General features: G+C 34.2%; 1 protein-coding gene across 3 annotated transcripts in view; it reads left to right on the top strand.

The window, feature by feature from the left end:
• ADGRA1 (adhesion G protein-coupled receptor A1) overlaps positions 1-18,637 on the top strand; it is a 286,657-nt gene that overhangs the window by 155,312 nt on the left and 112,708 nt on the right. For all 3 annotated transcript variants that reach the window (XM_074831007.1, XM_074831006.1, XM_074831008.1), the window contains one exon: positions 1,571-1,786. In XM_074831007.1, the coding sequence (XP_074687108.1) occupies positions 1,571-1,786 (216 nt within the window). The remainder of the gene's footprint in view (positions 1-1,570; positions 1,787-18,637) is intronic.

Below are 18,637 nucleotides of genomic sequence, written 5' to 3'. Positions count from 1 at the left end.
GCAATAAACTTTTTAACTCCTTGAAAGGCTATCTACAGCTGGTATAAAAATTTATCTAGATAAACCTAGTTTCTGGTTTTAGGACTTTTCAATAAACAGCCACTGGACTTTTAATATAAAAAATAGTTGATTCTTGATGATCTTTGGCATTTTTATTCAAGTGTAGAAAAAAAATCTTCAGGCAAGGACAGAAGAGGTGGAAATTTAATCTAAAATAGGGGTGGTTTACAAATTTAGAGACAACTGAAAAGAATCTTAAGGCTACTTCTACTTTAAAAGTAATATATATATTTCTCTTACATAAAAAGTATAAAAAATATACTGAAAGCTTCTAGATTTTGTCTAATTTTGACAAAAAGTAAAATGAATTGCTTAATGAGACTTCAGTACTTTCATTCTGGACATATGCAGAATCATCAGTGATTGAAGAAGGTGCATTTGAAAAACATTTCATAAGTTCAAAAGAGAACCAGCAAGTCATACACTGTGTTTCATGCTAAGTTTTAATTTGTTCTGGTACCGTGACTTTTACACAGTTAGGCTACCCTCTATCCCGCCCTTTATTTGTCTATGCAAAACATTTTCTTTAGATTCATTTATTAGTATGAATTAATGTGATTTTCCTCAGTGAAGTAATTTCCTCTCAGAAGGATGCCCCAAATTCTAAGGGTTTCACACCAATTTTTACAAACTGGATATAAGGTACTTCTGTGTTGCTAGCTTGCATAACAGAAACAAAGTAGAGTAATACAAGATTGACATATTTTTACATTTATCCTTCTGATAAACCTGCTAGTTTGTGTCTTGACTCAGGTACCTTTACATTGCAATCAATGTGCAAAATACATACACTCACAGATCACTAAACAATCCATGCCTGGAAGGAGAAACCATATAGTCCAATCAGTGTGGTGCCAGTCTAAGCTAGTCAACCTGATTATGCATGAGCTATTTATCTCATGCACAGGACTGTGCTGAAATGAGCATACTAGTTCAAGGATAGAGATACATTTATCTACACTGTGCTACAATCTCCATCTAGACACATCACCTCACTAAAGGGTAGGCCAAAGACCTTTAACACGGTGTTGCATTGAACCATGTAGTCATGTTCAATATTCTAACTGAACAAGGTCTGTAAAAACCTAGTCCATCCACCGAGTAGCTAAGAAGCTTTCCGTTTCATTTCAGAGGTACAAAGCACATCCTTTTTCTACTTCTGCTGTTTCTAGTTCACTTTATAACTGTATTGCTTTAAAACAGGATTGATTCCATTGAAGCTGATAGTAACACAGTTGCGAAACTGATATAATAATGATATAAACCGATACATTCCTAAAGAAGATTCAAGGAAACCCGCTATGCTACTGTAGAATTCTAGATCAGTTTTTAAAATAAGTTCTATTTTCTTTCTTTCCCTATGAATATGTATAGAAGTGTGTGCATGCACCATCCTTTATAAAGTATATACAGTAATGCATGTACATATGCATATCTATACAATGCATATATAATAATGCAATTGCGCTTAATGAGTTAGCAATACATCTGCTTCTTGATGTTTCCACAGGTATCTCGTAATATTGCTCTGGAGGCCTTTATGATCAAGCCATCTAGTTTCACAGGAATGACTTGCACTGCCTTCCAGAAAGTATCTGCAAATTATGACAAGTCAGTGGTGCATGATTTGGGAAGCTGGGAAGCAAATCACCATCCTGATCAACATTTGAATTTCAAGTGCAACACTGGCAATCTGAATGGTTCCTTGGTGAATTCTTCTACCAGGGTAAGTCACTGCAATCATGAATGTAACTTAGCTATTTCAATGTTTTCAGTAGTACCTTTAAGCAGAATACTGATTTAGAAAATGTGTATTTTATGTGTTGTTAGCATTGTAAACTGGTTAATAATTTCAACATGTAAGTGGCCTTAAACTGGTCTATTGGGCATAGCATATTTTGTTGTGCTAACAGATTGTCACGTCCCACTCGGACAAGGGAGTCAAGGGACTTAAGTTTGTACATTCCCAAAGGAGTGGACAACAGTGCGACAACTCTCAAAGTCCAGACATTTATTGACTTCCCACAGTGAACTAATTGGATACACAATAATTGGCTAAGTATATAACGAGTTATGGCAAGCAATATATGATGCCTTGCATTACCTAATGGTAGTGAGCGAAAAGGGGAAAAAGAAAAGGACGGAGATAGAGAGAATAGAGAAATAGAGATCGCTGGTCCAGGTTCCTGTGTTGGTCCCGTCCGAGTTCATCAGGAATGCATTCATCTTCTTCACTTCTTTTTTCTTTCTGTATTTCACTCTTCAACCCCCTCAATTTATACACAGTTCCCATGGCTCCATCCCCTAGGTCGACCCACATACCTATGTATCCCATGTATGGGGAGGGGTAAGGTGCTTCATGGGATGTAATTAGCATGATCTTGTTAATCTTTATTAGTATATTAGTATAGTATATTAGTATTAGTATATATTAGTCAACTTTAATATGCATTTCACCGATAATGAAGAAAAGGTCATTCACTGGACAGATGGCCCTTGAAACTTTATAAGATGCACCAGCGCAGAGCCTTCACAGGGCTCCCTCCTCCAGCTGCATCTTGTGCTATCCAGGCAGCCTTGTCAGCTCCAAACTCCACACTATTCACCCCATGACTATAGTTTCATTACTTGCGAGTGTCTGAGCCATTCCTCGGCTTGGAGGGCCTCTGCTCACCCCCATCCCATATCTCTCTCAGGTTGTTTTTTCTTGCAGTCCTGTTTCTCTGAGGCCCTGTTTCAGGGAGTTACAAGTCATCTCTCACACAGATATTTCATTAATGTAATCAGGTAGAATGCAGGAATGCAGGATGTGAACAGAAGTGAGTAAATGTCATCTGCTTATCTCTGGCTCCAGTTCTGCAAACTTTTCTATGTGTAAGCAATCTCTTTGAAGTAATTTGGAAATACTTGTTTTAGTGAGGTGATATTATGTTGCAAAAATGAGTTTTTTAGGAGAATTACCTTTACGTCCATTAAATAATATTACATTATCTTCTGAACTTTATAGAGAGGGAGGGTGTTACACTGGAGTTTTTGAGTAGTAGTCGAAGAAAAACAATAATAAATAAGCCTTTTAATAGAATGCTCCATTATTATCAAATAATGAAGTGGAACAATTAAATTTTGATCTAGCAGAAAATGGAATTTTGCATTTGGCTGAGCGTGTTATTAAATTTAAGTATTGCAGAGTTGAGTTTTTGTTATCCTTCAGCTGAATCTCAGCTTAATAGGCTTATTTCTTGAAATACTTACTATGACAAAATGATAGTTTTCTGGATGATATTACTAGTTTATTGAACTTTGAAAGTATTTTGATTGAAGTTATTTTCTCTTTGGTGCATTTTAATCTTCTGTGTGGACTACACAGTCAGCGATATGGTAGTTTGTGCTCTCAGGATCTTCTGGTAAAAAGGAGTCATCTTAATAATGGAAGAACAGGTTAAATCGGCTTCCTGCATTGGAGTTCATTTCTTCTGTGGACACTGTTAAGATGTCTATCTATATGAAGGAGAAAGTTGTCTCTGAAAAGAGAAGAGTTTGACATCCATAAGATGAAAACCAAATGTCAGAGATCTAAAAGATACAAGATTAGATACAAGATACAAGAAGCAACCCTGGAACACTCTGCAATGTATGGGATAGTATGATCAATGTAGAAATACACATGGGATTACATTAATTGGAAAGTTTTCTTTATCAACTCTACCAATATATTTTGTATTCCTTCAGAAACTGAGTACCAACATATCTAGTAAATTAATCTCTTGATTGGTCAAGCACTGGTGTCTCTCTCCTGTTATAAAGAATTCTACCATAAATGCATTTCTCCTATCAGCATGCATGTGTCAGATACACAGAGTAAGTTAGAATATTTATTTGAAGCCCCTTTCTAAAATGTTGGCAGAATGTCACGATATAAAGATCTCAGTAAAATCTTTCCTGATGTATTTTGAACCTAGCTGACTTTATGCAACATACAGAAGGGAAACTCTACTGACTACACAGAGAAAGAAGCTAGGAGAAAGAAAGTAAACATTACCATGCAAAGCAATTTTGAAGTATGTGAAATATATTCTGACAGAAGTGATTTTACTGGGTGGATCACTAGTTATCACCTGTATATGAATTTGTAAATATTCACAGCACAGAACAGGAGATTATAGATTCAGCTAAATGATAGTCTCATGGCTTTAGGTTTTAACACTAAGGTGTACTCAGGTTTTAAATGTGTTACGTGAATAAACAGACTGAATATATTCCTTTAACTTAATCCTGAAAAGCAGTATGTTTTCATTCATTGTTCTCTGAAACTTTTAGGCTAAACGCTCCTTCAATTCATTCTGAAATGAGTTGCATTTCTTCATTAATAGAATGATCTGTAGAATTGTAACTGATAACAGAAAATGGGATTCTTTATCATCATCCACTAGCAAAATTATTTCTGTATTTGCTCAGTGGAGGCAAACAGAAAACCTACTTGATTGTGCTATGCAAAATTCAGGAAAGTAGAGAATTTGTGATAGGGGTGGGAGTTTCTTGTTTTAGTTACCAATGTTTAGTCACTATATTTTAAAGTAATACTCATTATTATGTCTGACTCTTTAGAACTTTATCTTAGATGCTGAGATTATTCTTAGAATCTTCCTCTATTTAGCATAGGATTAATCATAAAGAAGAAAAAAATCTAATGAAAATCACTAAGTACAAATGGTAATTACAAATTTAATTTACTTTTAATAAAAATGTGAAAACCTGTCTTTAAAAAGCTTATTAAGAGAGAATGTTTATATATTTTTGTGCTAGAAAGTGTAGCCCTCTTCAAATATAAATCATCTGCTCACTACGCATAAACAATTGTTTATGCCATCTGTCTGTTACTAACCAATTGCACTAATAAACTAAAAAAGTGAATACTCATGAAGCAATTTGTGGGCAGTTGATGGGAGAAGACTGAAGTAGATGATCACAAACTATCTTAATACAGTCAAAGCTTTTGTAGTTTACCCATAGTGATATTTCCTGTCAATGGTAGAAAATTGATACAAATTTAGTCTGTTGTTGTCTGTACATAATTTAACCTGAAAGCACAACAAAACAAACAGTTAAAAAAGAATAAACTTTGAAAATTAAATGATTTAAAAGGCACCAAAAAAGATCCACCATTCAGAGAAGTTCAGGAGATAACTTTTAATATATGCCTATATGGACTTATGGTTCAAATATGTGGTAGGTATTTTATAGATTAACGTGAAGTGTTTCCAGATACCCTAAATATTATTACAGTTTGATACACAAATTTTTATCTTTAAATCTAATTCTGACTCTGTATCCAGTAACCAAACTGAAAGGTTGAAAAGAGTCATTTATCACCATTTCAGATCAAAAGTTTCTTCTGGTAGGATTTAGACACAGATGCTGTCTTTTAGATCCCATTTCTGCTTTTAGTAGGGAGCTTTTGCTGCCCAACTGGACTCTATTGGTTGAAAAAAGTGTCTCAGCTATATCTTCCTAGTTTCTGATAGTAGGCTTGTATTTTTACACAGTGGTTGTTTTCATCTGTGTTTAAGTAGGTTTAAGAGCATCATCCCAGCCTGGGATTCCAGACTGAGATGCTGTCACAGGAATGCTCCCGAGGCACAATTCTGTCCCATGACCTGCCTGTGATCTAAGGATATCACTATAATGACACACCAACAAGGCTGCTGTAACATTTGAACTCAGGCAGTGTGAGCATAGCTTATGAAATTGTGGTGCCATTCAGTATAGTGTCTGGTTCCCATTTGATATCAGACCTGAAGCGTACTTGGAACCTAATCTCTGTTCCATCCTGATCCTGTAAATTATCTCCTGTGTACAAAGATAATCAGTTATACAGTTAACCCTTCCTCTGACTCACTAAAATGACTTCAACATAAAATGAATTTTCAAACCTCCTGTACTATAATAATCAAATGTGTAGTGTGTAGGGGACTGTAGATTCAGTATTCATGCTTGAACTTTAAGGAAAGTATTTTATTAACATAATTTACAGTTCCAGCTTCATTGAAAACACTTGCCAAATAAAAGTCTTTTCCTCTTTTTAATTATTTTTCTGGCACATGAATTAGAAAATTAAGTCTCAAAATTTCAATAGTCTATATTTTCACATGTAATCCCTGACTTCTGAAATTTGAATTCCTCATAATATTCTCCATGTGTTCCATTTAACATTTCAATTTTATTTATTTCTATATACTCTGAGCCAGACTGACCTTTTGATTTGTCAGGTTGTATTACAGGTGATATCTGTGTGATAAAATGTTAAAAGTTAAATTGGTACTATGATTGGTATTAGACAAGGTAACCATGGAAAAAACTTCTAAAGCGCTTTGGCAAAATCCTATGATTACTTTGAGACACTACACAATTTTAGAAATATTTTTGTCTTAGATACTTACAGGAAAATATACAATCTGTATGTAAGAAATTTTTTTTTTCTTGCATAAAATAAATTTTGAATGTCACATCATACAAACAACGTATAAATAATAGTAAATTCATATGTAAAAGTGAACAGGAGTGCAGAAAACTACTTAATACAAAGATTTCCACCAACAAGTGACAAGGCATTTGGGGTAGGATAAAGCACAGAATTAAAAACCCAAAGAGGAATTGTGAAGGGTAAAGTTTGAAGGTGCAGAAAATAGGTCTTATAATGAAAGTACCTTTCCTACAATCTACTGTATGTGAAATGTTCAGTATCTTTATAGATAATTAATTATATCCATTTGGAAGCTGCTTAGTAGAGTGTGCAATAATTAACTTTCTCATTAATGCAAAAACTAGTTCTTATATAAATAATAATGACAATTTACACTGGAAACATCAAAGCCAGAGTGTAGGATGTGCATTACCAGCTATAGGTTCCAAAATGGTTTCCTACAGTACTTCTGCAAAAACAATTAGTTTTGACTAAGATTTGAGCAATACTTTATCCCCTTTCAGTTAAACAAAAGCAACAACAGCATTAAAAAATTTCTTTTCTAGCTCTCTAGATCATACGTTTTCGTTAACAGGGACCTTCCTCTTGCACTGGCAATTTGTAATGGTATGTATATTCTAATCACCTGTGAGCCTGGTTATGGAAGGTACTTTCATTTAAGCATGTGCTTATTGTTACTAATTTCATTGGGTTGCTTATCCATTTAAGATACGTTTTTCCATGTTCAGGATACATGTGTACAGAATTTTTCAAGGCAATAAGATCAGCTAAGGAAGTTTAGAATTCAAAGTAAGGTATAAAATTTGTGAACTCAATTAAAATATAATACAAAATGAAAATATTTCCTGCAACTTGCACTGAAGATGGCTACTTTTGATTAATTTTTCTGGTCTAGTCTATCAGACTAAATGTTCCCCAATCCAGATCTTCTTTCATTTACTTCTACATTAAAAAATTGGACAAGTTTTTTTCAGTCTCTTGTTGAGAAGCTTTACATGAAAATGTTCCATAACCACATACACCATATTAACAAAATACCAGCCAACAACCCCCCCCCAAATACCGCTGTACTACAGTGTGCCACAGGGTAATTTTGTATTTTTTTTTTCCTGGAGTGTAATAAGTAGTAAGTTGATGGGCATCATAAATGTACCATGAATTACGTTGGCATCATCATTTCCATCATGATTTCCTCTAATTTCCCAGTGCGCATTGCTTCTTAGAGAGTATTACAGCACTTTCCTCATCAAATATGATGAACTTTGAGTATGTCTGTATCATTAGTACAAGATTATAGTTTTCTTTTTTCTGAATCTAGTTTTTACAACTTGAGAAAACATGCAATAAAGAAAACACTGCCAAGCGAAGCAGGACACCACCAAACAAAAGGTAGTTTCTCAGTTTTATATGCATGACATGTTGCAGTGAGACATCGGGCTCAATGCAGGAATACATAATATCATGACTTATTTTGGTTTCAAAATATTTTTTCCTTCAAGTATTGTAAAATATTTCATGATTAAACATCCAGATCAAGATATTTCTTGTTACACATCAGAATTTTCAGTGTTCCTTTTCTTTTGGGAACTGTCTAGTTTTGCCCATTTTTCTCTCTTCCCTATTCTTTTCTTCGTGTGTCTTAGCGCCCAAAGCATTTTGCTCTTCTTGTACTGGACGTCGATATTAATTTGAGAATTTGCTCTGGGAACTTATGGGAAAGCTTGCTTGGGTGTAAATTCTGCATATTGCTTTTACAGTAACCATTCTAGGTCTGTTTCTTCTTTCTGTGTGGGTAGGTTGTTGGTACTGTCACAAAGGGATATCTTATGTGATGTAGGGATTTTAAAATTTATTATATTTTAGCTGCCATCCCAATATATTTGTTCTACATGTATTTTTATCTTTAAAATATAGTTCTAAATTTTATCATACAGTGCTTTTTATCATGATTTAGATTCTATCCAGACATATAGTATCTAGTCAATATTCTGAATAATCACATTCATAATATTTTTTACATTTAAAAGAAATTTTTTATATTCTCCTTTGTTAGACATAATATCTAGGAGGTATAGAAAAGTAGCTGTTGATGATATCTCTCTTATTACAGCCATTGAGTCCTTGTCTTAAAATAAAATCGAAACTAAGTAAAAGCATTTAGTACTAATAAAAGATCTGGGAAGAGTTTCCACTTATTTTGAATTACAGCAATATGATGTATAAACTAGTATTTTCTGCCCAGGCTTTAATTTGCTTGCGTTTGGATTGTACACTGAGCACTAACTGTGGAAAAAGCCGAAATGTCTGTTGTTCAGTTGATTAGATGGGTTTAATTTCGAAATCAAAAACAGATAAGACAAACTGTCCCTCTCTTTCTTCTTCCAAAATGCTCAAATCATACATTTGTACATTTATACCTCTTACTACTAGTCTTTCTCAAACAAAGTCTTTATATATTTATGCCTACTATGACATCTTCAACATTTGTAGTTTGGTATTCTATGGTCAATATACCTTCTTTTCTCTGCACGTTCTTCCGTGATCTTTTATAATGTGGATGACTATCCTGCTCCTGCAGATCTTTCTAAACATTGAGAAAATGAAACAGTGCCAAAACACTATTCATGCATGTGTGACAAATGTCAATTTTGTTAGGTATAAAGAAAGATTTCCACAATTCTTGTATTTGTTTTAACATATGTTTTCACATATAAAAAATAATATACGTTATGTTTTTGAAAGTAGGAAAAATTCATTGTATTATATTTTTCTGTTTCATAGGTGCTTAGAATAAACTTTAAAATGTGTAATTACAAGCTCACGTCCCTTCTTTTCTATCATGCCCTTTGCCACTTCTCTTTTAGCAGATAAAAAGCAAATAACATCAGCCACCTGGAAGTGTTTTCTGATTTTCATTGTTTATGGTATGGATGTTTCAGAGACATGTATTATGTTTAAAACTTAGAAGTTATTTAACTGGTTCTCCTTTAATGCTGTCTACAGTTTGGACTTCTAACTTCTATATATGAAGAAGTGAAAGAAATCTGAATAGTTAGAAGAGAATAAATACAAGGACAAAAGGACTGTGAAAATTACCAACTTGTATTTGATATAAAATTCTGTTATTTCAACTCACATTTGCTTTTTTGGTGAAATAAGCTTCTTTTCCTGGACAGGCATGAATCATATTGATTTTATGTATGCTGTCAATACATATCTGAGATATATGCTGTCACTGTCTCATCCACAATGGTTGGGTAAAAGACTGTTTTCTTCTGATTTTCTGCACCATTGCTCTTGTTATAGAAAAGTTCTCTTTGGGATTTCCCAAAGGGCGTTGTAAGAATAGTTTTCTTATTATAAACTATCAGAGTCCTTCATGTGCATTCTGCTGTTAAATAATAGTTTATATACTAATTAAGATAAATCTCACAGCAAAACCACATTGACACTGTAACAGTTAATAACACAGTACATTAGTTGTTAGAACATATTTTAAGTTAACTTAATGGTACAAAGGTAATAATGAACAAGTAGAATACCGAGTACTAGTGAAATTCCCAGTTCTGCACTGACATTTGAGGAATTATAGCCCAACTCTAATTTTCTTACTATACTAATAATCAACTTTTTACATTTTTTATAGAACTGCGAATTGAATATTTTCAAGACTCTTTTCTAAATTCTTTCTAATGCCTATTTTACTTTCATTGAGGAAGATTGATGCCATCAAACAGAACATACTTCAGCATCCAATAAATATTTAATTCTTGTTTCTCAAAACCTTTTTCTCTACATGGTTGTTTAGCTAATTGATTGTCACCGATTTTTGCTGTTACAGAAGGCATTTCCAATTTCTAAATGGGTAATTTTAGTAACTGTAGAAGTGTGTTTAAAAGTTTTTGTTGGGTTCTTTTCTGGATAGGACCACAAATATTTTGGTGATGACAGAGTTCACTACACTAGATTGCTTTGATGATCAGTAGATGATATAGCTGGAATTTTTTTTTCTGAATGTGGATTCTCCTCCTAGAAACTTTTAATTGTTTCCTGACTTTCCAGTCTCCAGCTGTATGTGATTATTAGGGGGAAATGGCAAATGCTACAGAGGTGAGGAGGTTCCTTTTGGAGGATTCAAACCCTGCACATGGCATAAAGGTGCTCACTGGAAGGTATGGTCTTTTTCCTTACAAAAGTGATACTGTTGGCTGGAGCTCCTCTTAAGGATCTGATCTGCTCAGGGAAAATGCAGCAGTATATGAGGTCACATATCAGAGATTTTTTGAGTGGTTTTTGGTTTTGTGGATGTAGAGGAATTAGTCTGTGTGATTTTCTATGTGGTAATTAGGACACTATAATTTTTAAGTTGTGGGAGTTTTCCAGAGACTATATATATATATCTATCTATATATCTCCATTACTGAATATGTAGTGGAAGTCAGCAATGGAATGCAAATTTTCAGTCCAGTAATTGGGTATGTTACCTCTATATTTTAAGCACAATGTAGACCTAAGGGTGCAATTTTGTAGAATATCTCTTTTAAAGTGACTTATGAAGAGACTACTATACCAGTGAGTTGATTCATGAAAAGACTTCAGAACTGTCTCCATGACACAGGAAGTGATATTTGAGTTAAAATATTACTGCCAATATTGCCTTGTTGTTTGCTGTTTATGAGTAAATTATTTAATTGGGCAGAGTGCTGTTTCTGTGATTTTGGTGAGCTTAGCTGGGAGAAGGAATTCACCCCTGATTTTTTTGTTACTGTTTTGTTACTTCCAAAAAAACCATGGCGATACTTGTAGACATCTGTCAAGTTTCTTTTTTGGGTTAAAGGTTTCTATATTTTTTTTTATTTTATTGACTGTTATCACTTTGTAGAACTTGAGAAATGTTCTGTATCATGGTGAATTCAGAAATACTTAGCATATTCTGATTCATCAGTCTAAAAATAGATATAAAATTCTGTGAAGTAAAAAATTTTCTTGCAGTTGTTGCTGATGTAATACAGTGATATTCACTAAAAATACATAGAAGAAATAATGATGTGAGAATTTTTTTTTAATTGTTTTAAAAATTAGGGTAAAGTTCTGGCATTCTCTACTATATAAAGAATGGTAAACTTGTGCGCACCTACAAGCACACGTGCGTATATACCTGTGTGTATATAAGTAACTTTATTATGGAATTTTTAAGCAAGTCTCACGATTTTGAGGATTGGAGTGCTGGTTTCTGTGTGTATGTGGTTAGTATCAGTTATTCTGGAATAGCGCACACATGGACAAGTAATATTATGTGTTTATGGTGCCTGTAGGCTGAGTTCGACCTATTTTCTGAACTTTGGGAATGTCTTCTAAAAAAATATGGAGGGAAAATTAAGTAGAAAAAGAGTGAGGGAAGGAGAAGGGATAAATAGTTAACTTAGTAGAATCAGTTTGCTGCGTTTACAGTTCTCATGAGATCATTCTCTGCTCTGTTAAAACATGTATTGTTGGAGGGTGTGGGAAGCGAGAAAGAGATTTGGTGATACAGGAGAAGGAGAGAGTTCTTTATTTGTTTAAAAAAAATCCCAACTTTATGACAAGACTTGTATTATTAGGAGAGTTGACTGAGACTGTAGTTCTTCATTCTTGTAGGCCATTTTAAACTGAATGCCATGTGTTACACTTTTAAAATAGGATGCAGGACTACTGTCCCAGTTGCATCTCACAAAGATGTATGTAGTATTTCTTGAACCCATCTCAATGAGAAATTTATTTTTAACTAAATGAATGTTGATATGCTGATTCATGTTCATACTGGGAGCTCTTCCTGCATTATTGATTTATGTATGATTGGCTTAATATATATATTAAATATACCAAGGAAAGGTTGTAAATTAATCAAACTGTTGTTGAACATAGTACATACAGACCTGAAAAGTACAGATGTGATCATAATGTGATCCTGACTGTGAGTTATAAAAATCGCATCTTCAAAATTCCATAGTTCTTCATAACAATTAATTCATTATTCTAAATTATTGTTATATTACTCCCAAACTGTCAGTGAAGGAACTTATAGGTGTTAATTGAGTTTCCAAATCGTCAGTGAACGAACTTACTGGTTTTAATGCCAGATTAGTTTTTAATGAGGCACTTATGCTCTGTTTTACAGAGAAAGGAATTCTAAACAGATAATCATTGTATGACTTTATACACAGTCATTCTAAATGAAGATAATTTGCTTCACAATCTTTTTTTTAGGGAATGAAACTCATATACAGCTTTGCTTTGTTTCTGAGAGAACTTCATGATGAAATACAGACAATTAGATTTCCTTAATGAACTTGAGAAAAACAAATGGTTTTAAATGAGTCTTCATCCAGGTCTTGTACCACTTTCTTCTGTTGGAATCAATGAGTGACTAGAAAGTAAAAAAATACTAATCAGAAGTTACAATTGTACTTAAAATAGCTACAAAGATTCAGTACTTCAGTAAGAAACTTGAATCTAATGTTCTTTCAAATGTTAGTAAAAAGTGTTGAATTTAGGGATATAAGCAGAGCCCTGAAGGGTCAGTCCAAACTTCAATTTAACCATGTTTCCTGCCTCTAGTAGGATTCTAATAGGCTAGATGCTTTTGGGAGAAAAATATATAGAGAAAAGGAAACACAGTGGTACTTCTCTCTTATCTCCACCTTTGTATGCCCTATGGATTTCCTCAACAACATACTGTATCCAAAAGATTGTCTATACAGGAAATTGGTTCCTTCTTTGGAAAAAAAGTTATCTGATGTTTTGAGGCATCTTAATGGCTTAGGTCTTACAGTACCACACTTATTTTTATTTATTCACTAAATTATAATATATTTGTTCTTAGATGTAGAAATAATTCTCTTAATGTACCATGAATGCAAATGTAAAAACTTGAGAACAGGAGTGATGATGATTGTTAAAAAGCCTCTCTGTGTACATTCAAATAGATATTCATACACTACCAAACTGCAATCCTGGAGGTTTTCTGCCATTAATCCTTGTACTGAATTTTTTCATACATGCTGCGTTACTCTTCAAAAGAAGACACACACACACAAAAAAAGTTGGCTAATTGTTTTAGAGCAAACCAGGCTGGAGGCTATGAATTATGAATAGACAAGATAACACTGAATTGTATTCTTTTGCTAAATTTAGATTAAAGCCCCTCAGACCAAAAGTCTGATGAACCAGAATTGAAAAGAACAATGGCTAATTCAATATGTACAGGTCATACAGTAGATGTAACAGCTGTGTAGTGTATGCTTCACTGACCAGCATATGCTGCTACTCTAAAAGAAAACTTGACACCTTTTAAAAAAAAAAAAAATCACATTGCTGTGACATTATATTACAGCAAGCCTCCTGTATTTCATAAACTGACTTTGATCAGTACTGTGTAAAGTGTCTAACGGATTTGAAACTCTTACTAAATATAGTCTATCAAAGTTGCATATAATTATCAGACTCATTGAACTGAAGAGTTATTTACAGCTATGTTGTGTTTCTTCAGCCTTTATCACCTCACTTCTGATGATAGCAGTCATCTACAGAAATGCCACAGAACATCAAATATGCTACTTAAGTGGTACTGATCGTTTAAATGTGTACAGAATCACAGAATCATCTAGGTTGGAAAGGACCTTGAAGATCATCTAGTCCAACCATTAGCCTAACACTGACCGTTCTCAACTATACCATGTCCCTAAGCACTGTGTCAACCCGGCTCTTAAACACCTCCAGGGATGGGGACTCCACCACTTCCCTGGGCATCCCATTCCAACGCCTAACAACCTGTTCTGTAAAGAAATACTTCCTAATATCCAGTCTAAACCTTCCCTGGTGCAACTTGAGACCATTACCTCTTGTCCTATCGCTTGTTACTTGGTTAAAGAGACTCATTCCCAGTTCTCTGCAACCTCCTTTCAGGTAGTTGTAGAGGGCGATGAGGTCTCCCCTCAGCCTCCTCTTCTCTAGACTAAACAACCCCAGTTCCCTCAGCTGCCTCTCATAAGACATGTGCTCCAGACCCTTCACCAGCTTCATTGCCCTTCTTTGGACACACTCAAGTAATTCAGTGTCCTTTTTGTAGTGAGGGGCCCAAAACTGAACACAGTAATCGAGGTGCGGCCTTAATATTCTTAATTTCCACGTAAAATGGGATTACGTATGCATTCCAAACTATTTTATTAACAGCTCCTGTTAACCGGAACAATGGTTTTCAGTCTCTGTGGGCTTTCAGTGTACCTGATTGATTTGGTATCTATATTTTAATCATTCCTTTTCAGAAATTTCATGTCTGATTTAAGTGAAGTCTGTAGTAAGTAAATGTCTAATGGAAGTATATGTCAGAATGTATGTAGTGTATTTGAAATAAAGTACATCTTACCCTTAGAGTTAAATTCTGACAAAAAATCAAATCAAATGGCAGAAACAAGCTTCAGCATTGTTTTCCTCCACAATGCAATTGTTAGGGTTTCTTTAAGGAAGGAAATTTCAAAGAGGATCAGACTCACTGGGTACCTTTTGCCACAGTGGTTCTGTTTTTTGTTTCTTGGGGATTCATTAAAGTGTGGAACATCAATCTAGACATAATTGAAAACTAGCAGTGAATGTTAAAATCTACTGATAACTCACTATCTGCAATAAATACTCAGAAAACCTACAGCTGTGCTATTTGGGCCTGATTTACCATTGTATAATCCCAGTGGAATCACTGCACTGAAAAAAGAGTCTGTATTTATTTTGGCTAATGATCTGTGAATCCCTGGAAATACCTTAACCAGTTTGTTATCACTTTTTTTAAAAAAAAAAAAAGGAAACATAAAGTGACTAGGATACTATTTTATATCTTAATTTTTAAAACTTTAAAAGGTTATCTTATTCTCTTAGCATTGGGGTCAGGGATGTTTTAATGTATGTCAAACTTAAATCATCAGTGAAAGTAAGATAATTTGGTAAGTACTGAGACACTGTAAGCATGAGCTGGAAACCAGTTGCTTCTCCTGATTATCTGCTCATTCTTGATAGATGGTAATGTATTTGTTCAGGCTTATGCTAGTACTAGTTGCTTATGTAGTAGACATGCCCAGGCAATCCTATTTCCACTGTTACCACTAGGAAGAGCAAGGTATCTACATGATAATGATTTTCTTTCCAATATGCCTTCTGTTTTCAGGAACATGTATACAGTTGATACAAGCTACCATGTATTTGCTGATTTCTCAGTACCCTTGAAAGTGGTGCAATGGTAAAATTGGTTGTCCTTATATTTATATAATGAAAGTTTTTAACAATGAGAACAAGCTTCCTTTAAAACTAAATGGGTCTTCTGCAACTGAGATATGGATAGGAGAATCAGAAAATGAAATATACCTTCTGTAGGCAAAATGTGCAGATGTGTCATTAAGTTGTTATATAACCTGAAGAGTCAGGGAGGAGATGTTTATTCAGCTCAGTGAACAAATACTGGAGTGAGGTTCACAACTTTAGGACACTGAATTAAACATCAATAGTGCAAGAAGGGAACAGGCTACAGATTTCACATACAGCTATGGTGATGTCTTCACACAACTATGAAGAAGAAAAAAGTGTAGGAAAACTTTTCTAGCACTAGAACTCTTTTTGTCATGTTATGTCATTAGCTTTGCTAGTACGTTCTCTTGTGCTGGTGTGAAAGCATGCTGAATTGCAAAGAAATAATGATACCAGCTCCATTTTACTTAACAGTTGAAAGGGCTTGAGAGAGCACAAGCCTATCTCTGCTGTAGGTTTCAATATGTATGTTTTGAAATAATGCATCAACTTTGAAATAATGCATAAAAAATGAATTAAAAATTAATAAATTTTGTGTTGCTGAAGATACTATTTTAGAAAGAACAGTTTCTAGTGGCACTCCATGCATCATTTCTTCATTTTCCTTTGTAATCAGTTTAAGTGTTTTGTCTACATGCAGACACTGGGGAAAATTAATCTGAATGTATTTTGAAAGTGTTTAAGTGAAACCCTAAGTAGGCACTCTTATCCAGAATCAAAGTAGTTTTAATTCAGTTCAGCTGAATTGAATTAATTTGGAAATGAATTCAGCTAAATTGAATTTAGGTCACTCAGTTGTGAATGAAAGTATCAACAGAAATGTCTAAGTACAGTTTATTAATTTACTTTAAATTAAGACTTTTAATAAATTGTTCTAACTTTTTTTGATCATCTTTTGCATACATTCTCAACACATGAACACTCCTCAGATTTTCAAAAATGTTCCTGTGGAGTCTAAGAGGCTCATTCTATAATACTTCTGATGTGTAGAACAACTCTGTCTTTGTTTTATCGATATTTCTCCTCTCCCTCTTTCTCCATTTCGCCTTGTTATTGCATTCTGGTTGAGTGTTTTCTTCTGTTAAGCCATGCAGGAGGACTGACTGACCTCTCATTATTCCAATAAGAAATATGGTAGATCAGGTTAACGGTGGAACAACATACTGAAGAATGCTGTATGCTTTTTATCACATGGCATCGTTATAGATCTAAAAGCTACCTTACAGCTGAAATGGACCTTTGCAAAACACAATGTTCAGAAATTGCTGGGAAGGTTTCAGAATCTAAACACATGCTAAGGGTAATTTGCTTGACCATAACATCTTTGAGATGTCTTTATCATCATTTTTATTCTGTTACATAATAGTATCTTTCTTAGCAATTATTTTACAGTCCCTTGCTATGATCTATAAACAGCAATAAAATGAAAATCAGTAAGTATAAATTTACTGGAGTTCTGTGTCATAACAGGGTGGTGCAGCCAGGCAGAGCACAGCATAAAATTTAATAAAAATACATATTAATTCCTCAAATTTTATCTCTGTAGAGTAAACAAGCACGTAAGTCTGCAGAGCTAAATGAAAGGAAACTTATCGGTGAGGAGCCTCAGGTACATAAAATTTTCATAAAGCTGCTGGCAGCGCGTGTCAAGATATCCAGCTGCTTTTGTCATCTTATATCTGTTTATATTTTCCTATGGTATTGGCTCCTAAGTACTTATTTTGTAGTACAAGCACATTATAAACCTTAAAGAGCAAGATAAATGCTTAGAGCTGATTCAGTTAGACTATTATTTGTTGGAATAAATCCTGTTCCTTCCTGCCTAATCACAGACAGCTTTGCTGGCTATGTGGCTGTTTTCTAAAGAGGCATAAATCTCACACCATTTGAAAGAAGTGTCTGCATTTTCAGGTTCATCATATCTAACTCTATCTATCATATCTATTCAGACAAATTTGTTCAGATTTGTTGTATTCCTACAGGTTGTGAGACTTGTAGAATAGGAAGAGAGTTAGAGTAGTGAATCCACTGTTATCTGTTATTCAATCCATGGCAAAGTACAGGAGCATTACGGTAATAAATCCTTCTTCAGTGGTTATTGCCATAGGATGGACAGGCCATCTTTCCTGACTGACTTTGCAGAGCATTAGATACACACAAATCCATAGCAAGAGAAGAATCTTATATGAAGGAGTTGCAATTTGTTTTAAAACCGCTACTCTATGAAATCCACGCACTTTGACATCAAGTCACAATGCCATCCTCTTTCTTTTTTAAATACTACTTCCACAATGTTTGGAAGAATTAGTCTTTTTAAAAATTAATCTGTGGCTTTTTTTTTTTACCTTGCCTAAGAATTCCTTAGAACTTAAGTCAGACCTTCTAAGGCCTTGGCCATGAGGAGTTTGCGTATTGATTGAGCAAATCCAGAATAATCGCTACAAATTAAGATAATCAGAATTATTTTCACCCATTTCTCTTTCACTACTTTTTCAATCTCCTCCATGATGTTTTTATTTCTCCTTCCTTTACCATGATGTTTATGATGTCACTTTAGATACAGTTTCTTACAAAGATTCCAAATTACATTTGTCACAGCAGTAATAATGGCAGTTTATGCACCTACTTGATAAAACTATTAGCAAACAGGTTTGAGGGGAAGTTTTTGGACAAATTTATTGGCCAAACACTTCCGTGTTTTTCTTTGACTTCAAAGAAGTCAACAAAAGGCTTCTCAGGTGACAGAATATGTTGCACTGTCTGGTG

The sequence above is a fragment of the Strix aluco genome, chromosome 7 (assembly GCF_031877795.1).
Source record: "Strix aluco isolate bStrAlu1 chromosome 7, bStrAlu1.hap1, whole genome shotgun sequence".
In the NCBI taxonomy this organism is placed as follows: domain Eukaryota; kingdom Metazoa; phylum Chordata; class Aves; order Strigiformes; family Strigidae; genus Strix; species Strix aluco.
Note: the sequence above shows the minus strand (reverse complement) of the source record. Positions and strands in the feature narration are given on the sequence as shown.